Here is a 26,039-nt window from a genome sequence, read left to right on the forward strand (position 1 = left end):
GCAATGCTATAATTTCATCGATTATCGTTTAATAAAAGTCTATAGTTAAAATTCAACACTACTGTCCTGGTTTTGTGCCTTGCTAAATGAGAATGGGATGTTATATATATAAAGGGTGATTTTTGTTTCGAAACACTAACGGTTTGGCAGAACATTAAGAAATTTTTTTGGAATTACAAAACTTGGTAAGGGAGTTTACAATAAGTTAACTTCTAAAAGCCAAGGGAAGGGCTAAATGTCACAAACTTCTGGAATTATATTTACTTTAGTAGGTTGTTGTGCGGTAAATCCACATTGCATGGATTCATGTCACGTGTCCCAAGGTTGTATTGTCATGAGGTTGCGTGTCGCTTCATAAGAGGCTTATTTCACTTGTAAGAATGTCAAAGATTGCTTCAACGGTAAGTCTCAAGGTTGAACTGTTAATCAGGTTGTGTGTTACTTTATAAGAAGGTTACTTCATGTGTAAGTCCACCCCAGGCCATGTGTCACTCGTTGTAAGGATTACTTCACCAGTAAGTCTAGCAAGGGAACAATATATAAACGGGTCTCTCACCCTAATGAATGAATCTTTTGTAAAAAGTGTTTCATCTGTACTAAGATTTGAGCTTGCTTGTACTTTAAAAATACACAAGTAAAGCAATTAAATAACAGTGGACGTAGGAGTTGTACCTTGCATCCAAATCAATTTAAAAATTCTATGTTTTTTTGTTTTTATTTATCATTTTAGCATTAATCTAGCATTAAGACACCAGTTTACTACAAACCCTTGCGTAGGTTTCATCACGAGATTTACGTATTTTTCGTTGGTGTGAAAAATCGCATCAATAGAGATATTTTCTGCTAGTGAACTGCTAAATTCGGGTTACCTGGAGTACTGTTTATTGAGTTCAAAGGCTTAATTTCTCTGAACACATCTTTGCTATTTAACTTATAATTGACTGCGAAATGATATAACAGGATGCACTTCAAAGGAGCTGATTAAATAAACTATGCGGAGCGGATAGGGGGCTGGTGTATAATAAGAAAAGCTCACATCTTCAAATTAATCTATAGAGTGCAGAGAAAATTTAGCACCATTTAGTCAAAACGAGGTACTATTCATTGCAAGGGCTGACCAATTAAATTATGACTAAAACAAATAGATCATTAGATGGACCAAATTTGCAAGTAATTAAATAAGGGGCTGCACTTTAAGGTACCATACAAAGCAGCTCTTTAATATATAAATACTACAGGCTTTATCTCAACCCTAGAGGTTTAATTAAATAACAAAATTCCTTTGAGATTTCAAAAATTACAAAAATCTTCTCACAGCTAGTTAGTCGTTAGTTTTCTGTAGAGTTTATAACATGATAAGTGAATAAATAGTTACTTAATTGTCTTTTTACTGTTTATTTTAATACAAAAAAACTAATGACATGGAGGGTTTTGTTATTTCTCTATAAAGGAATTCTTTTATTTGATTTATCTAAGAGGAGTTATTGCTATTAACCTTAATCTTCGAAGTGCATAAGGTTGAAAAAAGAGAAGGAAATTTAATGCTACATTATATTATGGGTTAATGTGACAACTTTCTTACCTTTAGGTCATGGTCAACGAGGCCATAACTTGCTTCTTGGTGTTAAAAAAAAAAAAAAAAATTGTGTGAAAACATGCGTAAAAATTATAGTGCTCTTCACCTTTGAATGGTTTATATATTAATTCTGTAAGCTGTATTGACTATTGAGAATGATAATGAAGACTTACTTGGCTATTTGTAAAACATGTTGGAGGTAAATAAGATTTGTCCTATTTTAACGTTTCCATATATTACAATTTCATCCCTAAATTTTTGCCAAAGGAACTTGAGTCAAATTGAATGTTTACTTCATGCATGATTTTAAAGCCTAGCCCAGCCTGGCTAGTTGAACTAGTTTGACCGAGAACTGGTGGCTAGATCAGGTTGGTTTATGTAAAAAACCGAAAATAGTATTTGACCCGCTTCCACCCGCGATTGAACCAATTTTTTTACAACGAATCACCGATCCAACCGATATAACCTGGGTTACTACAGTAAAATATTAAAAATTAAAAGTAACCCTTTTTAGCTTTTTTCTTCTCCCTTCCCCATTTTTATTCGACAAAACCAGCACAGCAGAGAAGAAAAAAAAAAAAAAAAACCAATTAAAAATTAAAATCTGCATTTTTTTAAAATAAAAATAAAACATTTGCTGATGTCATGTTGACATCAGCATGATGATGTCACGATCTGACCCGTCGGTCAAATCATTTGACCCATAAAACCTGTGACCCAATAGCTTGGCCGGGTTGCCCCCCGGGTCGGGTTTTAAAACCTTGCTTCATGTCACTAAAACAAAAGTTCCTCAGATCGTTTAATAGATGAAAATTTATACCCTAGTTAGTAAATACGAGTATAAAACGCATATTTACATACTTTTTATATGGGTGTCGAATTATTCACAAATTTTTGAGATATCCGTATAATTCACATATAAAACGCATATTATACGCGAATTATTAGCGAATGATTGAAAAAAAAAAAAAAAAAAAATTGATTGAAACGACGTCGTTTTGGTGGGGGAAGAAGAAATAAAAATCAGTGGAAATTAAATAGCCATTAGAAGAAGAGTGGAATGGGACAAGATCTAATTATTTTGTCCAAATTCAGAATCCCAAAGCAATCTGTGACGTGTAGGGTCTAAATTAAGTGATGATTTATTAGTAACATGGGATCCAACAAAAAATATCTGGGGTTTCCTAATAATAATTATTATAAAAATATAATTATATTGTCTTCTTTTATAGCGTAAGAGATTAGAAAAGGAGTTTGAGATTAGATTAATGATATTAAAATAATTTTATTCTTTATGTTAAATAACCTTAAATAAGGTTAAATAATAATTATTATAAAGAATAACTGATATTCAACCTAGTAATCCAGTAGTCTTCACTTTTATTGAATCAAAATAAATAAATAAATGATAAACAATTAAAGTCATATATTATAGGTATTGTAACACTAATATTTTATATAGATTTGTGAGACAAAATTTTAGTTCTTGATTTAATATAATTTAATAGATTAATGAGAAGTTAAGATTGGTTGTATTTAATATCAAACTTATCAAGTTTTAAATTAGTAAAGAATCATGGCTAAATATTGTGTTTGAGTCTGAAGACTATAATTTAAATATCAGTTATTCTTTATAATAATTATTATTTAACCTTATTTAAGGTCATTTAACAAAAAGAATAAGCTTATTTAACTAGGTAATCCATAAAAGTGTTAAAACTAAGATTGATATTGTCGTATTTTTCAAAACGTATTATTGACAATGCACCGTATTAAACTTGTATATACCCGTATCGTATTTTTCCTGTACCCAAATTTTATGGCCGAATTTTTATAAACGTATTTTTCACCGTTTGCCGTATTATACCTATAAAATTCCCGTACCCTTTTTTTGCCATACCCGTATTTACTAACTAGGATTTATACTAGACCAAGTGTTACCTAGACCAAATCTGGGGACCACTTAATAATTTTCCTAAGATCTCTCATATGATGTGTTCATCCTAACGGAGCAAAAGGAAACAAAAAACTGGGCGTCTTTGTAAATTTTAAAACCTACCAGACCTTCTTAATATTTGCTAATAATTAAATTGGGCCGGTCCTGGCGGTCCAAGTTGCGCCATATTTGACATGCCGTGCGGTGGAATCGTAAAATGACCGCCAGCATCACCATCAGCCCCTGAGGGTTTTGAGTTACTATAAAATCATTCAAACAGAATTAGGGGTTTAGGAGATTTCTCTTCTTGTACTTCCATGGCTTTCTGGGGTTAGCTTTCTTTCTTCTTTCTTCTTTCTTCTCATTTTCATGTGGTTTTTTCATTGATTATACTTGGTAAACAATAACATAAAGATTTATTTGAACTGTTGCAGGAGTTGAAGTGAAACCCGGAAAACCGTTCACTCATATAGCTGATAATGCAAGAGATAGGCTTCACATTTCCCAGGTAAACTTCAACAACCAAACTTTTTTACTTTTTTTTCCTTCTCTGAAAAGAAATCCTTTTCACTTTATAATCAATTATATATGTCAATTCGTATAGTTTTCGTTGTTGGAGTACTACTACTTTGAGCTGATTTTAGTTTTATTAATTGCATGCAGTAGCAACTAGGCTACTGAACCGATACTGTTTACCTGATATTCATTGTATTTTATTAAGATAATGTTGTGCTGTAATTCATATTTCATTATTAAAGTGATGTTGAGTTTCCAATATGAAATTGTGGGTTATTGAAACCTAATTGATTAGAGATTAGCATCTTGGTACTGAAGCGTTCCTCTAATTGTATGTATTTGTTATGATTCGAGGTTTGGTGAAATGGGTTTATATTCTATTGTTGGGGACTTTATGTTCTTGAATGAGAAATTTGAAAAGATTTACCAAGTGGGCTTCGCCCTTTGGTTTATCGTAGGTATTCTATTGTTTTCAGTTCCATTTTAATTTTGGTGGCTATGAAATTTAATGTGAAATGGGTTTTGTTTTTATTCATTTGGTTGATAATGGTGCATGAATGTTATTCTCAGGCAACACTTGGGACTGGTAATGCTACTAAGAAAAGTGTAGTTCAGTGTAATGTAGGAAACAAGAGTCCTGTTTTCCTATGCTCTTTGTTTCCTGAGAAGGCCGAGTCTTGTCAATTGAATTTGGAATTTGAGGAGGCTAATGAGGTTGTGTTTTCAGTTATTGGCCCTCGAAGTGTTCATCTCACTGGTTACTTTTTGGGTAGTGGTGGTAGGCACTATAATCTTAATGACGAATCGTATCCTTTTAATTTTTTTGACCCTGTAAAATTACATCTCTTTAATGAATTGAGCTCATAAACTTCATTCAAATCTATTATCGTTGGCTTTTAATTTTGGAGACCTAAGTTACATTTAATTTTTTGCTCTTTTCCTTTATTTTGATTTATCTCAGAAACCAATTGTAGATTATGTTAAAAGAAGTAAATATGTAAATTTTTTTTTTTTTTTTTTTTTTTTTAACTTTTGGAATGGGATTGTCTCTATTTTTTCCTTTACTATAATTGTTAGCGAATCCTATGGAGAAGATATTGCAGACACTGAAACAGAAAGATCTACGGGCCGTAGTGATGAAGATAAGTATGAGGATAGTTTTATTGATGACAGTGATCCAAAGCTCTTCCCACCTTCTCCTCTTTCTGGTGATAAAGGTATGTTTAGCATTATGTCTACTTCTTTGACTGTTTTCATTGACTCATGATATCAGCTTCACACCTTCACTGTTACTGAGGATAGTTCTTCAGTATATTTTGATATTGAGTGATCCATGATTATCTATCATGATATAGTTTTGATACATTAGAATATTTAACTGTTTCAAATTGTTTGGGGTGACTGTTGTTTTCAAAATCTTTTTATCTTGGTGTATGCTTCACAATTGTGGTCACAAATCTTGGTTAGATGATTTGTCAAACATCAAACAAATTTGATCATGGATCTTAGTTCAATTTTAAAAATTCTTTTATCAGGATGTCTGGAATTTTCTTATCATCTAGACATTATTCTTTAACTGAGTAATTCTAGCTGCCCTTCAAATCTTGCACAAGAAGATTGGACAAAATTGAACATATCAAAGTAATCGTTTTTCCAGTTGAGTTGATATTTCTAAACCTAGCATATGAAATATATACTAGTTTAAGCAACATTTATCTGAAGGTTTTCACTGTTTACCATTATGCTTTTAGTTCAAGAATTTGAAGTGACACCGGACAAAAGAAAACCTAAGAATGTGAAGGACAGCCATAAACGACTTAGGAAGAAGTACCAATTGAGTGAGACTGATGATGATGTTGGTGCTCAAGAACATACCAATGCCAATGATACAACGGCGCTGGACAGCGAAAGTGAAGACATGTTGCCAATTTCCTCCCTTTGCAAGGGTAGTCCTGCTACTAGGACAGGAAAATTGGAAGCTGAAGAAAGAATTGAGAAAAATCGTGATACCAATCCTGCTACTGAGAATGGAAAATTTGAAGCAGAAGAAAAACCTGACAAGAAAAGATGTGAGACAATCAACTGTGACACCAAGGAAGAGCATTATTTTACTATAATGGAAAGAAAAGTTGATGCTGTTGACAATGCTGAGCCCAAAAGGTGAGAGCCTGTGTAACTGGTACTTGGTGGAAGCTTAACTCCTCTCATTTATGAATTATACTAGGTTCATGCTACAAGCTATAGTTTTGAGGTTCTACAACAAGCCATGTTGATAATATTTTTACTTGTAAAAGCTTTGATCTCATGCTGGAGAAGGAAATTCATGTGGATTTACACATGCAATGTTAACACGACTAAAAGAGCCTATTTTGATGCTTGTGACAACATTTTCTATTGTTTGTCTGCTACTGTGTCGAGTATTATTGATTATTCTTCTCCTTGACCAATCTTTCTCTTCATTTGTTAATGTACTCAAGCAGGCCTAACTCAGGTGATTTTGTGCTGCCTGCTGTTGTGGTGATCCCTGAAAATGGTGCGAAGCCAAAGAAGAAAAAGAAAGCACGGTCTAAAGGGGTAAAAGATATCAATACTGATGGTTGCTGTAATGTCCTTGAAGAGGATAAAGCCAAGCAAAATGATGCAGAGGCTGACAAAAAGGTTCAAAATTTGTCTCTGGGAAATGAAGAAAATGAAAAGACTTCTAATTATGAGTGAGTATTCATCCCTCTTTAATAAGGTTTATTCTTGCGTTCCAGAAGTCTTTATATATGCAATCGTTGTGAAAAAAATATATTAAGAAAAGGAGTAATTCAAATTGAACACTTTTAAAGTTCACTTTGAGCAAAACCCTGAAGTTCTGGATTTTGATAATGGCTTTCTCAAAGATGTAAAGAAAACATTATATAATCTCTCTCTCTCTCTCTCTCTCTCTATGTGTGTGTGTGTGTGTGTGTGTGTGTATTTGCAAAGCTTTTAATCATGAAATCAAATCTGATTACTGATTCTTGTTTTCTTCAACTTTTTCTGATATAATCTAGTGGCAACAGTGCTGACCTGCCACCTGATTCCATGCCAGCTTCTACCCAGATGGGTCCTGAAAGTGATGCAAAGCCAAAGAAGAGGAAAAGGAAAGACCATGCAGAGAAAAGCTTTGAAGCTGACAGTAATTACCATACCAATGTTACAATAGAGGATAGCGCCTTGCAAGATGAGGTGAAGCCCAACAGCATGGACCAGGATCTGCCTGTGAGAAATGAGCAAAATGAGAAACAAGCTAATGATAAGTGAGTATTCTTGGTTTCTTTTCAGATTCTTTGTAGTTTTACTTGTGCAAGCTCAGTCACATGGGAAGGACAATTATTTTGTTTGTATAGAATTGGGAAGGGTTTTGGGTTGATTTTGTATAGTTTATGGGCTTTTTTGGTACAAAAGAGGGATAATTACTCTCTGTACTTTGTGTAGAATTAGTCGCTTCCTGCTTTATTTTATTCTTTGTGGACACCTGATCCACAACTGTATCTCCTTAGATCTTTTTACTGTAATACGAAGGTTTTAGTTTCTTGTTTAAAAAAACAAAAAAAAAAAAAAAAAAAAAAATCACATTTTACTCAAATTCATAAATGCATTCAAATTGATAAAATTTGAGGTGGGCCTGACTCCTCACCCAATAAAACCTTTTTGAATGGGAGGATTACCCCTTTTTATAAACCAGTAGGCTGAGCGTGCCTAGTCGGTGTGAAACTCTAACACTCCCTCTCACGGTCAAGCCCATATGTTGGGTCATGCCTGTTAATGGAGGTAGTTGTTGGCTCTAACTCCTCATCCGCTGGTCAAACACTCAGCTCAACTGAACCTGGGCTCTAATATCATGATAGAATTTGAGGTGGACTTGACTCTTCAACCAAAAAGACCTTGTTGAATTGGATAATTTCCCTCTCTTACAAACTAGTAAGCTTTAGCGTGCCTAGTCGGTATGAGACTCTAATACTCCCCCTCACAATCAAGCCCATATGTTAGGTCATGCTTGTTGATGGAGGTAGTTTTTGGCTCTAACTCCTCATCCGTTGGTCAAGCACTCAACTCAGTTGAACTTGGGTTCTGATACCATGATAAAATTTGAGGTGGGTATAACTCCTCACCCAATAAGGCATTTTTAAATTGGAGAATTATCCCCTCTTGTAAACTAGTAGGCTTGAGCGTGCTTAGTCGGTGTGGGACTCGAACACAAATATCTTGATTTGATATACTTGCTGGTCTTGTATGCTACCCTTTTATACAATAACAGATTTCTGTGTATTTTACATCAACTTTGTATTTACAGAAATGTTTCTCTGCTTATTAAATGCAGGATTTCTGACAATGATGTTCAATCAGCTGGTGAAAATCCATCTGAGGAGAAGAAAAAGAAAAAGAAGAAAAGGAAAACCAATGAGGATGGAAAGATTACAGATATGGAAATATCTCTGCTATCTAGGGATGAAAAGAGTGGATTAGTTACGGATACTGAAAAGAGTTCTGATAGCAAGTTATCTCAGCTTAGGACCTTGTCTAATGAAGTGGTAATTGAGGAGCTAGAAAAGGGACAATCAGATGGTAAAGTCGCCACCTCGGGAAAAAAGGCAAGTCCGCATGGATCTGTGCTTAATTGATTAAATGATGGTTATTTTATTTAACATATGTTTGAAATTTATTACTTTTTCTTGGGCTGAGTCTTTGTGTTCAATTGTAGCTTACCCAAAATATTAATTTTCTTTTTTAAACATTCTTCTGTAGCAAATAAAAGAAATATATTAAAGAAACTAATTGTCACTTCAAATAACCTTTCTTTGGTTGCAGATCAGTGTACTCTACACTGGGAAATTAAAGGAGAATGGACAAGTGTTTGATTCCAATCTTGATGGCACTCCATTTAAGTTTCGCTTAGGTGGTATCTTATTAGATGAAACCTCAGTTTGCAAAGATATGATGATTTGTTTATATTTATTTCTTATACTTTTGACTATGTTTGTAATTACAGGTGGGAAGGATGTCTTAGATTGTTTCAATGTTGGTCTTGAAGGTATAATTATGAAGACCCATTTTTTTTTTTTTTTTTTTCTCTTGTCTAATTGAATGCTCATGCTGCTTGGTTATAACTTTTCAAACTATTTGTTGCTATTTCTTGTGAAACTTATCAATAAACTGATCTGTGTTATCAGGCATGCGAGTTGGTGAGAAAAGAAGGATCTTTGTACCTCCATCAATGGGGTATGTGATCGAGACTCTTCTGAAATGCATGTACTTAGTTTTCCTTTTTGATTCAATTTTGGACGTTACTCTCATTGAAGACATATCTTATTTCTGATGCAGTTATGGAAGTGAAGGAGATGGTAAGAATGTTCCACCAAACTCATCACTGGTGTTTGATATGGAATTAGTGAAAGTCCATAAATGATTTTGCTGCGCCGCCTGTGATACTGTCTATATATTATAGGGTTGAATTCTGATTTCGAGTGCAAACACCAACCCTGAAATTTTTGTCATGGAAAGCTTGGTTTCTGTTAATGCTTGTTATAGTTTTTTTAACTTGGCTTCAAGGCTGGTTGTAAAGAATAGTTTTGAGTATCATTCTCATACACTAAAGAGTCATATAGACGATCTATATCCATTTTTGTATTTGTTCAAGCATATTTACATTGGAATCAAGTNATATCTTATTTCTGATGCAGTTATGGAAGTGAAGGAGATGGTAAGAATGTTCCACCAAACTCATCACTGGTGTTTGATATGGAATTAGTGAAAGTCCATAAATAATTTTGTTGCACCACCTGTGATACTATCCATATATTATAGGGTTGAATTCTGATTTCAGTGCAAACACCAACCCTGAAATTTTTGTCATGGAAAGCTTGGTTTCTGTTAATGCTTGTTATAGTTTTTTTAACTTGGCTTCAAGGCTGGTTGTAAAGAATAGTTTTGAGTATCATTCTCACACACTAAAGAGTCATATAGACGATCTATATCCATTTTTGTATTTGTTCAAGCATATTTACATTGGAATCAAGTTAGGTGTTATAATTTGGTTAAGCTTTTATGAAGTTTCAGTTCAAATCTGATTTTAATTAGGATCTATTTGGTTTCACATTTTGCCCAGAAATAGAAGTATTTCCATCTGGTTAAGTAATTATTGACAACATGGTTCATCAATAATTTTGGCATTATCACTTTCTAAATGTGATAGTTACATTTTAAGGAATACATTATTGACAATTTGACACGTCCTAATAACATTAGCATTATGAGATCCCAAAAAGCTCTTATATGCATACCGAGTTGTTTTGTTATCCAATCTTATTTTGTTTGATGAATGAGCCAAATATGCATTGACCTTTCACAATCTTATACAATCATATGATAATATTCTATTGATCCGATAATGTTATTAAGCCTATCCAATCCTATTGCTTAAACCAAACAAATAACATAACTAAAGTACTAAACTAGTAATGCAGCAATAGCATGAATCAATATAATACCCCACTTTCCAACCATTAGTATATTATTCAATTTAGATTCTATTCTATAATGCTTTGCCACTACGCTTGACAGCATATGGAGACAATATAATGAACCTTATAACATGTAGAGGATAGATTCTAAACCATAAAAGCGAATACTCCAAATCTCACATAAGCACAATCACAAAATGATTCAGCATAGATTAGATCTTGTGCCAGTCTACAAACATCAGTACATTATAGAAAACAATTAACACAAAAAGACGAACACTTTCAGAGTATCAATCTAATGTCTAGTTTATCGCTTTTGTTATCGTACTCCTGAAAACAGGTTCCTAATGCTCGGCGAGTGAACAACAGCTCTATAGCTTCCATGATCCATTAATGGATAACAGGTTTGAGGGGATGTGCCCTCAAATTTGACAAGTCTAGACTAGAATCCAGTTCTTCATCAAGTTCTCCAACAATGCTTCTGCAAGAATCAAGCGATAAGAATATATAAATACTCACTGAATATGATAAAAGTTACATGTGAACAGATGAGCTCTTCACCCCACCAAATTGTAAATACCGGAAAAAAGAAAAGTAAAATAGTATTAAATTTGAAAGGAAGAACACGGAATTACATGTTGTCGCCCCTTATTATGTACAATCCTAACACAAGTTGCTGAACACCTTCCTGCAATATCATAATAAGTGAGAAACCTCTTCCATTATTTATTTATCTATTGTATGTTAAGCTTCAAAAACAATCCTCAGGTAAATAATATTGCTGCTCTCGGTTTACCAGAGGAAACAACAGAAAATCCATACTCCTAAAAGTATATAAGATTGTGAAAACCCAATTTTCCTCCAATTACCAAGGCACCAAGAGAAAAGGAAACCAATGACAAAACGAAGCTCATGGAGATACGATGCAGACCTTAGTAGAGTAAACACGCTCGTGAGATTCATCAAGGATTATATTAGTGGCCTGGTCAAATCCTTTCAAAATTCCCTACATATATTTGAAAAGAATAATGTAAGTAAATTATATCAGAAACCAGATCAAGATCTATTGAACTAATATTCTAAAAGATCATATAGATTATTGGACAAATGTTGTTACATACCACTATGTTGCGTCCATCATTTGTGATGACTGATATTGTCTCTGTACACAAAGGAAACTGTTAATGAATAAATGAGAGTGAATTTATTTAGCCCCAACAAAATACCCAAAGGAATAGGATGAAGCATAGGGAAGCATAAAGAACTGTAATTACTTTTACCTAAAACAAGGGATTTTAAAAAGCATTTGAGGACCTTAAAACACCTCAAGGAAAGCACCACTAAAGACCCAAAAGATTTAAGTCTCTAGTTAGACACACAGATGACAAGCCAAGAAAACTTGTACTTTGTCAAAACTCATGAGGCAAATGTCTTATCTAACAATTCTTAATATATCACTCTGTTGCATTATGTTCTACATACTTAAACGCGCAATCGAACAATTTCCAAATGATTTGAACAGTGATTTAATCACAAAACACTTTCTCACAGCAGCTCTATTAATTTCTTAATATACTTTTAAAAAAAAAAATCAATTAGAGTGAATGGTTGATAAAAACTACTCCTAGATTGTCTAAAAAAATTAGATCTCCATCAGTATCTATTTACACTGGAATTAATTTGCCAATAATTATTTAATATGTAAATTTATAAACCTCAACTCTTCAAGACTTAGGTGCCATGTTCCCTAGCTTATAGATAGCCTACAGGAAAGAAATCAGCAATAACAAGAGATAATAAAGAATTCATACGATCTACAAGAGATTCAAGTCCAGGGCCACTTGACATTGTACCACTTCCTGAACCCCTGAATCAGAAAACCCTTGGCAAGATGGGTTGACAGCAATATTTTCTGCATAAATAAATTTTTCATATAAGGAAAAAAGAAAGCAGATTAGATATATAACAACAATCTAGTTACCAAAAACTCACTGCATAACATGTTTAGGGGCAGAGGAAAGGGGAACCAGAAAGAAATATATCCAATCGAAAGGAAAAAAAATTCGAGAAACCCGTTAACTATAATTATCAGCAAGCACACTTCAAATGAATAAGGTATATATGTCAAGCACATGTCTAGTCTTAATCTTAAATGCATAATCATATAAACTTTTGATACTAAGAAGCTTCATTATAAGTGTTGCGACAGATATGGAACACCAAAAAGTTCACTGCCAAAGTCCATGATGGCGTTATTTATTTTTCTGTTCTCTGTTCAGACAAATATATAGTCCTCTTAAATTTGAACTCGGATTTGAATCCAAACTTCAACGACTCAACACAAAATTGGATCCATTGGAAGTCCAAAACAAACCAATGCAACAATGACAGCAACACAAACAATAACAATAGCAGTATCAAATTATAGGTAATTGGAGAGGTATGGTATTGGATACCAAATCCGGTAAGAATTCCAAGCTCAACAGGTATTCACTACGACAATAAATTTGAAATACACCATTATTTCAGTAACCTACAATAATCAGAAACGTCACCGGCAGCATTACTGGGCCAGTACTAAAGCAAAGGAAACGCATTGCATATACCAAACGGCGCACACACGACAACATGAAATTGAAAAAACACCAAAAAAAAAATTAAAAATAAGGAAGTACCGAGCTTGATAATTAAAACCCTAAAATGCTAAAAACAACGACGAAGAAGAAGAAAGCTTACAGAAATCGCGTAGGCTGGGAGCTGAGAAGAACTGTCTCTCAAGTGTCAAGGAATAAACCCTTCTTTCCTCTTCTTACTTGTGCAGTGCACGTGTCGTTCTACTGTTTCTTTATGGCTTTTCAGAACACTCCCTTTATTTTAAGAATTATCACTCACCTCCCATACCAATAAAGGAGTAAATTGGGTCGGGCTTACACGGCCCGACACAAGCTCAGTAGTCAGTACCAAAAAAGGGCTTAGCCCGACATTAAACCCATCGTGGGCTGGATCGGGTTAAGATCTTAGGCAAGAATAAAAAATAAAAAAAAAATTAACCTTAAACTACATTAATTGAGTCTCTTTGTATCTTTTGTTTTTAGGTATCTAGGTATCCAGGCCTAATTGCACAAATGTAATAAGTACTTCTTTTACGATAAGACCACATAGATATAATTAACCCCAATAGCTAAAGGGTTTGTCATCCGATCATAAAGAGAGATTTCTATTTGTATTTTTATTTAAAATATAGGGAGATTAAGTTAACAACATAATTAATTAGATTAGGATGTAACGTTCCTTAAAATATTTAATAGATAATCATTGATCTATTATTAAGCTAATCTCATTAAAGATTTAATTAACCATCTTTTTTTATTCTTCTAATTTTTATAATAGGATAAAGTCAATATAGGAAAATTAGAAGACCTACCAAACATGACAATTCAGCATTCTTGTTCTTGAAATCACAAAAGTCAAAACTTTAAACTTTATACTATTTTCAAACTTTATGTTATGATAATTTTTTTAAAATTAATTATTCCATTGAAATATATCTTTTTGTTTTAATATTTATTTTTTTAATAAATTATGCATAAATTTTAAATTGTATCTTTTTTTTTTTTTATGTGTGTAATCAAGGTATTTGGGTTAACTTACGTACACCTCGACTATTTTTTGGATTGTATCCTAGTTGAAGATAGTGAAATTCTTACACCGATTTCCTTTGTTCATTATTTAATATAAATTGTTTGATGGAAAAAGGAAGAATATGAGAGAGAATTCTCAAAGGATATGGAAAATATGAGAGTGAGCTTTATGTTTATTATTTCTCAATATGGTTAATTTTTAGTGCCTTTTTTTGGAGGATAGATTATACATATTACATAGTACTTTTTTTTTTTTTTTTTAATTTGCCTTCAGTCATTCCTTTTCCTTATGTTTTATGATAGTTCTTTTGAGACTTAAGACTCTTTATTTTTATTTTTTTAATTAATAAATTTCCACAAATCATCTTTAAACTCTATACAATTCTTTAAATTCCTAGATTATTTATTTTCCCTACATAAGGAGACAAATATATTCAAATCAAATGGGTTTTCAATAAAAACAAGATAATATTCTTTTATTTATTAAAAAAAACTTTAAAAAATATAACTATATATCTCCATCTTACATATTAAAATAGGTTATTATTCCATCAATAAAATTCCAAGAGTTGCAGCCATCAACTGTGATGATATGATAATATAGTCCAAATAAATAAAGCCACCAAACAAACTCTCATCATAAATTATAATATAAGGTTTCCATTTAATTATTGATGTTGAGCTGTACCTTAGAAAGAGTGCTTCTCCATTTTGTCACAGACAATCAATCAAGTTCCCATGCACCCTTTGACATTCTTTGCTTCTCACGAAAGCTTACAGTTAAACCATCATCTTCTTCTAATTCATTATTAATTTTAATATTCCATCCATTTTCTCTCATGATCATCAACAACCCGTCAAAAATAATGAACCTTAATGATGCCTAAGCTGTCACTTTGTTGTTGTTATCGCTTTGTTGGTATCGCTTTTGTGCCATTTACTCTTTGAATCTTACCAATCTTGCCTTGCTTACTTCGCAATCTGTGGTATTAAACTTCAGGGTAATCTTTTTTATGCTCAAACCAGTGAAACTCCCTTTTGATTATCAAAAGTAGCCCCATGTGTCAGCTGTTTTCGCCGTGACCATGACTTTATGTGGAAGGATAGTTGTTTTAGCGTTGTTGTTTTCATTGTTTTCACAAAATGTTGTGCTTGCTTCAACTAAGATCATCGAGTACTATCCTGGAGAACGACAGGATTTGTTGGACCTCAGAGATAAAGTGACTTCCAATGCTGATTTGCATAAAAACTGGACGGGGCCTCCTTGTCTCTATAATTTAAGCAGATGGGTTGGTGTTTCTTGCTCGAATGGGCATGTTGTTGCTCTTGTTCTTGAAGGTGTTCAGCTCACTGGTGTTCTCCCTCCTGCATTTTTGCAGAATATAACATTCTTGAATAGGCTCAGCTTGAGGAACAATTCTATCTCTGGTTTGCTTCCGAATTTGACTAATCTTGTCAGCTTAGCGAATGTTTTGTTGTCTGAAAACCGGTTCACGGGGGAAATCCCTTTTCAGTACATTGAATTGGGAAGACTGAGAGAGCTAGAGCTGCAAGAGAATTATTTAGTTGGCCAGATTCCTGCTTTTAATCAATCAACCTTGACAGCTTTCAATGTGTCTTATAATCATCTGGTAGGACCAATCCCTCAAACTGGTGTGCTTCAAAGGTTCCCAGAGAGCTCCTATGATAACAATTCAGGTCTTTGTGGGATTCCTTTGAGGAATTTATGTCCAGCTCCTCCTCCTACAATCATTACGCCGCCACCTGCAGCCAGTCCTCCAATTCCAGCAAGGGGCAAGAAGAAAAGTCTCCAAATATGGAGTGTTGTTGTCATTGCAGCTGCTGCAGCCCTGGTTCCTTTCCTGGTCATTCTTGTTTTCTTGTGTTATTACAAAAGGATGCAAGGAAAAGAAAAAGAAAAAGCAAAAGGAACAAGAAGGTAGTTGTATCAATAGCATCAGAACTACTAAATTTTGATTCTAAATTTGCAGTTTGATCATTTTGTTTCTTTTATCAAACAGTGGATAGGTCTGTGGAGGTTATCAGAGAAGAAAACGACGACTTGCGGAGCTCAGAGGATCCTGAGAGAACGGTGGAATTAGAATTTTTGGACAGGACCTACCAGTTTTTGACTGGGATGATTTACTAAGGGCATCAGCAGAAGTTGGGCAAAGGTAAGCTAGGCAGTACAAACAAAGCAACCCTGGAATTGGGTTCTGGTTGCTGTGAAGAGAGTCAAAAACATGAACGGTTTGAGCAAAAAAGAATTTATCCAGCAGATGCAGTTGCTGGGAAAAAGAGACATGAAAACCTTGTAAAGATTATCTCCTTTTACTACTCCAAGGAAGAGAAGCTAATCATTTATGAGTTTGTGCCTAACGGCAACCTGTTTGATCTCTTACATGGTCAGTTCCAAGGACCCTTTCTAATTTTTTTTTTTTTTTTTTTCTAATTGTTTCAGAAAAGTTTTTGATATCTGAAAATTGTGGATGCCAGAGAGCAGAGGAGTTGGTAGAATTCCTTTGAATTGGAGAACAAGATTGGCAATCATCAAAGATATAGCCAAGGGTTTGGCCTTTCTTCACCAATTTTTACCTACTCACAAAGTGCCTCACGCAAATCTCAAGTCCTCCAACGTTCTTATCCATCGAGATAACCAAACTTACCATGCCAAGCTCTCAGATTTTGGGTTCTTACCACTGCTGCCCTCCCGGAAATTTTTGGAAAAGCTAGCCATTGGCCAGTCACCTGAATTCTCTCAGGGGAAGAAGCTGACACACAAAGCTGATGTTTACTGCTTTGGAATCATTTTACTAGAGGTTATAACAGGGAAAATTCCTGGGGAAATTGCAGGAGGGATTGATGAAACAACTGATGATCTTTCTGACTGGGTTAGAATGGTAGTGAATAATGATTGGTCAACAGATATATTGGATGTAGAAATATTAGCAACAAGAGAAGGGCATGAAGAGATGTTGAAGCTCACACAATTAGCTCTGGAATGCACAGATTTGACACCAGAGAAAAGGCCAAAGATGAGTGAAGTATTGAGAAGAATAGAAGAAATTGAGCCAAAGGTTGAAGAAAATGACTGAAGTTTGTGATTTTACAGTCCAAATTTATGGTCAGAAACTGAGAGAGCTCTTAGCTGACACTAACTTTACTGACTCTATTTTGTATTCTTTTATACAAATAGTCTAACCATCCACTCAACCAGAAGAAAATCCAAGAATTCTTTGAAGAAACTTGTGGCTCAATGTAACCACAACATAAATTGTGTGCAAATATACAGCAGAAATCTTTTTTCTCCAATCTTTTTCAATTTTAAAGTATTGCATTTGTGCAAATAATTCAATTCAAAATCAATACAGGCATTGATGAAAGAAGTAGCATCTCAAGTATGCAATATGTTCCAAAACCTGACAGCTTTACTTCTAATGAAATTATGAAAAGTTTGCAGGCCAAGAGAATCTTCAACCTCTTTAAACTTATTGTTTATGACGTCCTCTAGAAATTTTTATTTTTAATAAATTTTTACAGATAATATGATAAGTTGGTTATAGGTAAAAAAAAAAACTTATTCACCATTGAAGAAGTCCTACATTCAAGAATGACTGAAGTTAGTCCAATACTCCAATAGCCAAACATACCATTTCCGTGGCTTAAGAAGAAAGGAAGAGATTGAAACGAAGAAAAGATAGAGATGAGACACACCGTTTAAACAAATCCAGTTGGAGAAACAGAAGCTGAACACATACACCAACGTGTCAACCTTCATGCATTAAAACCCCCCAAGTGTCCCACAAAACTCCAAGCCTTCTTTGGCTAATTTAAGCCATTAAAATTCCACTTCGCATTCATGCAAAAACTGAAACTCAACAAACCATCTCTCTTATTTCCACTTCAAAATAAAAGTATTATTACACCATAAGCTTAAGCATTAGCAGCAGCAGTAGTATAATATACTACTTTCAAAGAAAGGAGATCTCTAGTACTGTTGTTGGTAGTAGACTATCTGTTGAAAGACTCTTCAAAGAGAGACAAACGAAGGCAAGATTATACATAGTCACCATGCCACCTCGTAGATATACATTTGGGAGAGGTGATGAAGTAGCTCACCCGGATACCATCAGAGCCACCTTAGCTGAATTCATCTCCACTCTCATCTTCGTCTTCGCCGGCGAAGGCTCTATCCTCGCTCTAGGTATATAATCATCCTTAACTCTCCATCTTAATCTTTATACGCATGCATATACGAATTTATAACAAGAGTTCACATATAAATGTATGAAAATTTTCGGGTGTGAAGCTAAAATCCAGACTTGAAAGTATGAAATGGTGAAAGTTTTGAGGCATGCATGCAAGAAATGGTGCTTGGTGATGGTGCATATTATGTGCATGTTGTTTGTGTTAATTTGCAGACAAGGTATACAAGGCTACAACCACAACACCTTCTGATCTGGTGGCGATAGCACTAGCACATGCGTTGGCGCTTTTTGCAGCTGTGTCGGCGAGTATCAACATCTCAGGTGGCCATGTCAACCCTGCTATTACCTTTGGTGCTCTTCTTGGAGGAAGAATCTCTGTCCTCCGTGCCGTTTATTACTGGATTGCTCAGCTTCTGGCTGCTATTGTGGGTACTCTCTTGTTGAGACTTGTCACCAACGGCATGGTAAAAATATAAGCAGTCCTTCTGTTAAACTCCATTGTTTGCTTCATCATTGTGTAATAACATCAACTGGTTGTTATTTTGCAGAGACCAGTGGGATTTTGGGTAGCATCTGGGGTTGGAGAGGGACATGGACTTGTGCTAGAGATTGTGTTAACATTTGGTTTGATGTACACATTCTATGCAACAGCAATTGATCCCAAGAGGGGAAGCTTGGGGATCATTGGACCTCTGGCCATTGGGTTCATATATGGAGCAAATGTTTTGACAGGAGGGCCATTTGACGGAGCAGCCATGAACCCAGCAAGAGCATTTGGTCCAGCACTTGTTGGGTGGAGATGGAAAAACCAGTGGATCTACTGGGTTGGTCCTTTCATTGGATCAGGGCTAGCAGCACTCATATATGAGTACATGGTGATTCCAACAGAGCCCCCACATCACACTCACCAGCCCTTGGCTCCTGAAGATTACTAGTTTTTCTATTGTAACTTTTGCACATGAATGCTTTGTTTTGCTTTTTTCTTTGATTTGTCATCTTGCATCTCGTATCTTCTTTCTCTGTACTTTATCTCTTCAATTGGGTCGGTAGCTTCCGAGTCTGTCCACTTTGTGCAACTGTTATCCTGCGTCATGACAATAAAAATAAAAGCCCAGACTCTTCGTTCTGTTACTCTTTCCTTCCAGTTCGCTCTAATTGGCACACATTAACACACAAATTATACCATGCTATATAAATCTATACTTTATTTATATCCTTATGAAAAAGAGTTACAAAGAATGAATGACATTGTTTCTCCAAAAGTTCCCATAAAACAAACTGGGAGTTTGGAGAGTAGACAAGATTGTTACAACAGAGAAATAAATAGAAAGAAGGCATATACAAATTTACTTAAATTGTAGTTGTATAGTGAGCTATATTTGTTTATAAAATTTGGCAACCCATGGAGCAAGTTGAGTGTTATGAGGTGCTCTTGGGTTAGAAGCATAGTAATCAGACCAGTAACAAGGTGAGAGTCTATCAGCATACTTCCCATCAGAATAGATACGAAATGGCAGCCAATTCTCACCTCCATTCATTCTTCTATTCCTCTCTCTAGGGTAAGCCAACGGTGCTTGTACATACCTACATATATATCCAATCAGACCCTGAGAACAACAATGCCATAGAGCGGAATTTATTGTCATCAACGCTATGACAAGATCAAACAAAAAAACTAGAAAGATTGAACCCAGTGTACATAGGAGTTCGGGTAAACTCGTGTACAAATGACGAAATGAATGATAGGAAACAATGATATAAGAGAACGTGATTCCCAGAAAAGGTGCACTCTTTTTTATTCTGAAAGAATTGAAGCAGATATTATCTACAATTTCCTTTGCTTCTTTGATCAGAAACAGAACATTTTATTAAATTTAAGGAACTTTAATTGCATGTTCCTAACTGCTACTGTATTAGCTTCAATGCAAAAGAGCACTTGCTATACAATATTTTTCAGAAACCTCCATTTCACTGGTGGGCTGGTGAAGTATAATACCTGATACCATCAAGCACAGCATCCCAACAGAAGTGGGTGTGACCAAAGACATGGCAGGCAGATACCCCTCCTTCAACCCCATGTATTGACCTTATACGAACCTCAAGACTATCAGAGCCAATAATTTTGGGGAGGTTTGGATAGAATAGCATCCTCTTCTCTGGACATAGCTCTTGCCTGCAATATTGATATGCAAGTAACAATAAGCCAAGGAGAAGGTTATACTGCCTTGCAACATTTACAAAGTGTCATCATCGGCATTTATTAAAGGAGATTATAGCTTATATATAATTACAGTAAACATCGAATGTCTCGCTACTAACTACAACCAGCTAATTATATATTCCCAAAAGAAATTATTGAATAACAGTCTATGAGTAGTTCAAAAACAAAAGCATTTGACTAACCTTGGAACAAAGTGAGAAAATGAGATTATTTGGCTACATGTCCTCTGGATCTCCTTGATCACATCAAGTTTTGTTTCATTCATGGCATCAAAGTACAAAGCAAGGGAGGTATCTCGGTTTGAAAGATCTTCAGGCCATTTGCAGGCTTGAAAGTCCTTACATGCCTACATGTGAAACTAGTTTTAGGAGCGCTGATTGAATAAAAAAATTGATGCTACTACATCAAATGTTGAGAAATAAAAACATGAATAAAAATAAACAAATTAAATCTACTTACCATTAGCTTAAACATTTAGCTTACATGATAACTTAAAATAAATTCTATGCCCTCATGCAAAACAAAGTTTATCAAGCATTATCTCAAATAAAAGTTTCATGAGGATTTTATAAATTCAAAGTTTCTGAAACCCTTACGAGGCTAAAAGAAAGTGAATCACCATCTCCAAAGACATCACACGGATGCCAGGTATATCGTTCTCTCTATCAAAGCTCTGCAAAATAAGAGATGCACAATCAAGCATTGCATAGATCCACAAAGCCCAGAAAGATAAAAAGAACCACTTTGATCAAGCCACCAATAACCAAGAAGCTAAGTACTGAAAATAAGAAGCAAATGCAAAATCAGTAACTAATCACCTCATGGTACCAAGAAAACAGAGGAATGATTCCCACACCATCAATTACCACCGGATTGGTCTCAACTCCAAGTCCTCTACATGCATCAAGCAATTTATTCAGCTTTTCAAGAGAATCAAGCTGAAAGACAAGACATTATATATTTAGCAGACAATTTCAAAAGGAAGCATCATAATTTGATACATTTTGAATTAACACCTATCAGATAAATATCAACAGCAAAATAAATATGTTAATTTTGTGAAATGTGTCCAAGCGAACAATGTTCTTACATAATCAACCCCTTCATAACGACACCAAAGATCATGGTTTCCAGGAACAAATAACACGTGTTGAAATCGATCCTTGAGGAGGGACATTGTGAAAATGAAGTTGTTGAAAGTCTCAGCCACGTCACCAGCAACAATAAGAACATCTTTCTTGTGTCTTGTTGAAGATAAACTCTTGACCCATCTCATGTTCTCCGAGTAGTCAGTGTGTAAGTCGGAAATTACAAACACCCTTAAGCCAAAAGCACCTCCAGAAGCCGAAGGAAGTATTTGAGGTCTCTTAATTTGTCTTAGAAAATTTCTGGCCGGTACCTGTTTGTTGAAATGTCGCTGAGAAAAACTCAGACGCCAGGGGTTCAAACTCACTACCATTTGAAGCGTTCGCCTAAACTTAAGCTGAAACAATGAGAATCAGAGAAAGGGATTTGAGGTTGAAGGAAACTGATGAAATAGAAAACGGGTATTCGTGTGGTGTAGGGATCTGACTTTATGTATATGTTTCTTTCTTGTAAACTACGAAATACTTGTCCTAACGGTTTTTTTTTTCTACATAGACACCCCTAAGGTTTAGTGAGAAGATAGAGAATTAAGAGGTTTCAGAATAAAACACTTACACCCTTGTAGTTGAATGGTATCTGTTTATATTTTTAAATCATTTAATATATTCAATAATTCGATTATATGATAAATATCATATATTTATTTTATTTTATTTTTTTGTAAAATAAAAGATAAAATAACCATATATTAGACATTATACTAAAATTATGTTTTGAATATTGTCAATTATAAGAATATAAGTATTTCATTCTACTCATTCTACTCTGACATCTACAAGTCTTTTTATTCTCTCCCACTAAACCTTGTGAATGTTAAAAAAACTTCGATATATGTTATTATTTAGCTTATTTTATGTTTTATAAAACATAATAATTATTTTATTAATCTCAACTTTATATATCATTAAATTTAAATAATGAATAATTAAAAATTAAGTCATAACATGTCTCAATCAAGAATAACACAAATTAAAAGACATAAATAAAAGCGATAAGGCTTTTCTTGCATTCAATATAAACGAAAGGAGTATTTATAATGAATTTGAAACCATAAAGATATGAGTAATAATCCCCAAATTTTAGGGGTACCTACATAATACCCTATTTTTCAAGGGTTGGTAAAGTGAAATAAGAAAATTTTAAATAGATTAAAGAAAAAAAAAAAGGCCTATAAATGATCCTCTTTGAGAGGAGTAACCCCAGCTACAGGCACACAGTCCAGAGAGAGCTTTAATTATAGATAATTTTTCTGCATTTCTTCAATTGACATGGAACCATTTCCTCCTTCATAGCTACAAATTATACATATTTCCTGTCAAGTATACAGTAATGCTATATTATAAGTTAATCACATTAATTATATCTTGACTATATAATGTTAAAATTAATTATTCCAGTATTAGTACCATGTGACTTTTCAGAGGCATCAAGGTTTTCAATGTCCTCCAAGGTCTTCAATGAAGGATTGATTAAATGAAATTATTACTTGGAATAAATTAGCAAATATCAAAGAGAAGATTATCCTAACTTACAGATGAATAAGAGGATATGCAACCTACACCTAAAAGCCAAAAGTCTGTAAATAAATAAAACATTAATAAAAAGAAAAAAAAAAAAGAAGAAATATATATTAGCAAGTTTTATTCCTTAATCTATATAGTTAATCATATGGCAGATGATTCATGAAAATTAATAGTCAAAAAAACCATGCAAATTAACAACATAACTCAACTAGTCGAGGTACGCGTAAATTGACCCAAACGCCTCTGAATAAAAATTTTTAAAAAAAAAATCGAAAGCAGTGCATTATAGCTCCTTGGAAGTAAGCAAATTCTCTTAATCTTTTTAACTTAAAGAGTAAACGACATATTCCCACCCAAGGTTTGATGAAATCCCAAATTGGTACCTCAAGTTCCATTTATTCCAGATTCCGACCCTTAAAATAACACTGTTAACAATTTTTAAGGTAGTGAGGGTGCAATTACCATAATACCCTTAACCCTAAATTAATAAATTATGTTTTACCCCTAAATTACTAAAATCATAAAATTAACCATCTTATTTTGAAATTACTTCAATTACACCCTCAGTGACTATGCACTGTCGTGGTTTTCACTGGATCTGGGCTGTTTCAATGGTGGCGAACCCTTTGGTCACCTCCATCACCTTCCCCATCGTCCGTCGTCCAAAATCCCTCTGGTTCCCGACTCATTAGGCTTTCCAATTGCCGGTGCCGTCAGGCTTAGGTTTTCGTCATTCTTTGCTGGATTCCGATAGATTCCGGCAACGAGAATGCAATTGGACATCACCACTGCAACCAGCATCTCCAAATCTACAAAACCCCTATGTCTCTAGCAACCGTTTAGTGGTCATTCGCTGGTGGAGACCGACGAAAACTAGTCGCATGTGGCAGCTGTCGTGGCTGAAGATCAGCGAATGATGAGGGACTGTGAAGGGTAAGGTTTTGTAGAGGGGAGGATGAGGGTTCGAATGGTGGTGACAATGGTGATTTTGGGTGGAAGAATCGTTGGAAAAGGGCGAAAAACGTCAACGATGATGTTGGTTAACGTGCGTCAGAGCTTTGTTAAGACCGACAATCTGCTAATGTGCGCCTCCTCTGTGAAATGATCAATTTACCTCTAAGCCGTTATATCTAACTATTTTTTGTTACTTTAAGGGTGGGAATCTGGAATAAATGGAATTTGGGATACCAACTTGGGATTTTATCAAACCTTGGGTGGGAATATGTCGTTTACTCTAACTTAAATATATGATACCTTGAAAGGCTTCTTCAAGTTCCAAACTATGAACCTATATTTATAACATTGAACGAGACAAGTTTTACCATTGATGTCATCAGTTTCTGCAATTTGATTAAGTTCCCTTCTAATAGTTGGTTCATTCGCTAGCAAACCCACCTATTGAAGATAAAAAATATATATATACAATGTCAAGAAATTGTAACATAAGTTTTTAACTCAAAATTGTTCTAATTAAACCACCACTGGATGGTTTGATGGTAAAAGAATGAATGGAAGTTGCATGAATTCTTGAGTTTGAATTTTCTCAGATACTAATAGGGATGATCGCTAAAACTCTTACTCGATCGACAGTATATTATAAGGCTCTGGAAGATTAGTTGAGATACGTACAAACTAATAAGAGCAACTCGGGTGATTAAAAAAAAAAAAAAAAATTGTTCTAATTATATCACTATAAGAAAAATGAGCTTTTTCGTTGTGGGAAGAGGTGTTAAGTCTAATTAGAATGTTTCGAATTTTTACCTGGAGCTTTATAAGGCTTGTGGATTCGTTCATATCACTCTCATCATCCTCTGTGATTGTGAACTCGACTAACCAATATAGTAGGAACTTAATGAATGAAAAACCAAAACCCCACTTCAGTTTTTCTTCTTCATCATCTTCTTCGGCATCACCATCACGCGGCAAGAAAGGTTTTATTTTAGATAGTCCACCAGTAAACGAGTCAATTGATAATAATGCCCCATATATCAACTCCAAAGTAATATTCGAATCACCATCAGACGCCGATCATGATAACCCGTAAACGAGTCCAGGTAATTAATTCTAATGGAGTCTAAAAGGCAGTGTTTTATTTTCTTAAGTGCTAAAGAGATTTTCATTTTAACAGTCTTCTCCATTAGTAAAAGCCTGAAGTTCCAGATACAATGAAACTCCATCATTTATAAACAATTTAAGAAGATCCTTAAATGAAGTAAAATTAATTGTTGCCATTTATGTAATTGCCATGTGTTATTAGATTATTAAATGTTTGAGGTAAAACTAAATGAGGAGAAGATCCTTACGTACTATATTTACATATATATATAGAAATTAACTCCACCATTTATTAACAAGATATCAGTCAATAATGAGACTATTACAGACGCAATAGTTTCCAAAATTAACTCCAGCAGTCAATAAGCTAGCAGCAACATGACAAACATGTAAGTTCAAGCATAAGGGTCAAAAACTATATACTAAATTAATTAGTCTGAAAACGAAATATAAAATATGAATGCATTCAAAGTAATGAACAAAATATAAAATTAAGAATAAAATGATGCTAAGTCTGAGCTACATAGCCAAAGGACAAAGATATCTAACGTTGATCATATGATATAAACAAAAAGATTATGAAATATTTAGATGTAAACTTTTTAAACTATTGTTATTACGGTCAATAATTGTAAACTTTTTTACGTGGAAAATCTTTCTGTATTAATCGACAAATACATGAGCTAATTAATTAACGCCGTTGTTGAGTTTTGTTTAATAATTAAGATT

General features: G+C 34.3%; 4 protein-coding genes and 1 pseudogene across 6 annotated transcripts; 3 read left to right on the plus strand and 2 right to left on the minus strand.

The window, feature by feature from the left end:
* Positions 1 to 3,741: 3,741 nt before the first annotated feature.
* On the plus strand, positions 3,742 to 9,709 carry LOC116110522 (peptidyl-prolyl cis-trans isomerase FKBP43-like). Of its 2 annotated transcripts, none has more exons than XM_031396726.1 (12): positions 3,742 to 3,842; positions 3,947 to 4,020; positions 4,599 to 4,834; positions 5,106 to 5,245; positions 5,780 to 6,188; positions 6,509 to 6,739; positions 7,067 to 7,312; positions 8,377 to 8,647; positions 8,865 to 8,952; positions 9,046 to 9,087; positions 9,227 to 9,275; positions 9,378 to 9,709. In XM_031396726.1, exons 1-12 carry the CDS (start codon positions 3,830 to 3,832, stop codon positions 9,460 to 9,462), a joined length of 1,884 nt encoding a protein of 627 aa, XP_031252586.1. In that variant the 5' UTR covers positions 3,742 to 3,829; the 3' UTR covers positions 9,463 to 9,709. The 2 variants fall into 2 exon arrangements, with proteins under 2 accessions (XP_031252586.1, XP_031252587.1); XM_031396727.1 differs by having other exon boundaries at positions 7,076 to 7,312.
* An 880-nt stretch (positions 9,710 to 10,589) lies between these two features.
* On the minus strand, positions 10,590 to 13,370 carry LOC116110526 (sm-like protein LSM8). Its single transcript, XM_031396730.1, has 6 exons — positions 13,253 to 13,370; positions 12,328 to 12,428; positions 11,638 to 11,678; positions 11,448 to 11,522; positions 11,152 to 11,204; positions 10,590 to 10,997 (listed from the first exon to the last, which is right to left on the minus strand). Exons 2-6 carry the CDS (start codon positions 12,362 to 12,364, stop codon positions 10,907 to 10,909), a joined length of 297 nt encoding a protein of 98 aa, XP_031252590.1. The 5' UTR covers positions 12,365 to 12,428; positions 13,253 to 13,370; the 3' UTR covers positions 10,590 to 10,906.
* Positions 13,371 to 15,075: 1,705 nt separating this feature from the next.
* Positions 15,076 to 17,465, plus strand: LOC116110536 (annotated as a pseudogene).
* Positions 17,466 to 18,204: 739 nt separating this feature from the next.
* Positions 18,205 to 19,474, plus strand: LOC116110528 (probable aquaporin TIP3-2). The gene is made up of 3 exons (XM_031396733.1): positions 18,205 to 18,361; positions 18,579 to 18,829; positions 18,914 to 19,474. Exons 1-3 carry the CDS (start codon positions 18,229 to 18,231, stop codon positions 19,298 to 19,300), a joined length of 771 nt encoding a protein of 256 aa, XP_031252593.1. The 5' UTR covers positions 18,205 to 18,228; the 3' UTR covers positions 19,301 to 19,474.
* A 110-nt stretch (positions 19,475 to 19,584) lies between these two features.
* Positions 19,585 to 22,160, minus strand: LOC116110535. 2 transcript variants are annotated; one of them, XM_031396740.1, is made up of 6 exons: positions 21,677 to 22,160; positions 21,405 to 21,524; positions 21,206 to 21,259; positions 20,769 to 20,932; positions 20,362 to 20,538; positions 19,585 to 19,949 (listed from the first exon to the last, which is right to left on the minus strand). In XM_031396740.1, the coding sequence occupies exons 1-6, from the start codon at positions 22,043 to 22,045 to the stop codon at positions 19,739 to 19,741; spliced, it is 1,095 nt and encodes a 364-aa protein (XP_031252600.1). In that variant the 5' UTR covers positions 22,046 to 22,160; the 3' UTR covers positions 19,585 to 19,738. The 2 variants fall into 2 exon arrangements, with proteins under 2 accessions (XP_031252600.1, XP_031252601.1); XM_031396741.1 differs by having other exon boundaries at positions 21,405 to 21,480; positions 21,677 to 21,778.
* Positions 22,161 to 26,039: the final 3,879 nt, after the last annotated feature.

This window comes from Pistacia vera, unplaced genomic scaffold, assembly GCF_008641045.1.
Source record: "Pistacia vera cultivar Batoury unplaced genomic scaffold, PisVer_v2 Contig605, whole genome shotgun sequence".
Lineage (NCBI taxonomy): Eukaryota > Viridiplantae > Streptophyta > Magnoliopsida > Sapindales > Anacardiaceae > Pistacia > Pistacia vera.

Excerpts from the sequence above, each read along its gene's own strand:
- LOC116110522 (XM_031396726.1), top strand. Across the intron at positions 4,021-4,598 it reads ATAGGCTTCACATTTCCCAG|GCAACACTTGGGACTGGTAA; the intron begins GTAAACTTCAAC and ends TGTTATTCTCAG. Across the intron at positions 6,740-7,066 it reads GAAAAGACTTCTAATTATGA|TGGCAACAGTGCTGACCTGC; the intron begins GTGAGTATTCAT and ends GATATAATCTAG.
- LOC116110526 (XM_031396730.1), bottom strand. The coding sequence starts at position 12,364 with ATGTCAAGTGGCCCTGGACTTGAATCTCTTGTAGATC. Across the intron at positions 11,679-12,327 it reads ACTTGAATCTCTTGTAGATC|AGACAATATCAGTCATCACA; the intron begins GTATGAATTCTT and ends CTTTGTGTACAG. Across the intron at positions 10,998-11,151 it reads ATAATAAGGGGCGACAACAT|AAGCATTGTTGGAGAACTTG; the intron begins GTAATTCCGTGT and ends TGATTCTTGCAG.
- LOC116110528 (XM_031396733.1), top strand. The coding sequence starts at position 18,229 with ATGCCACCTCGTAGATATACATTTGGGAGAGGTGATGAAGTAGCTCAC. Across the intron at positions 18,362-18,578 it reads AGGCTCTATCCTCGCTCTAG|ACAAGGTATACAAGGCTACA; the intron begins GTATATAATCAT and ends GTTAATTTGCAG. Across the intron at positions 18,830-18,913 it reads GACTTGTCACCAACGGCATG|AGACCAGTGGGATTTTGGGT; the intron begins GTAAAAATATAA and ends GTTATTTTGCAG.
- LOC116110535 (XM_031396740.1), bottom strand. The coding sequence starts at position 22,045 with ATGGTAGTGAGTTTGAACCCCTGGCGTCTGAGTTTTTCTCAGCGACAT. Across the intron at positions 20,933-21,205 it reads GTGTGATGTCTTTGGAGATG|GCATGTAAGGACTTTCAAGC; the intron begins GTGATTCACTTT and ends TTTCACATGTAG. Across the intron at positions 19,950-20,361 it reads GCTGTGCTTGATGGTATCAG|GTATGTACAAGCACCGTTGG; the intron begins GTATTATACTTC and ends ATATATATGTAG.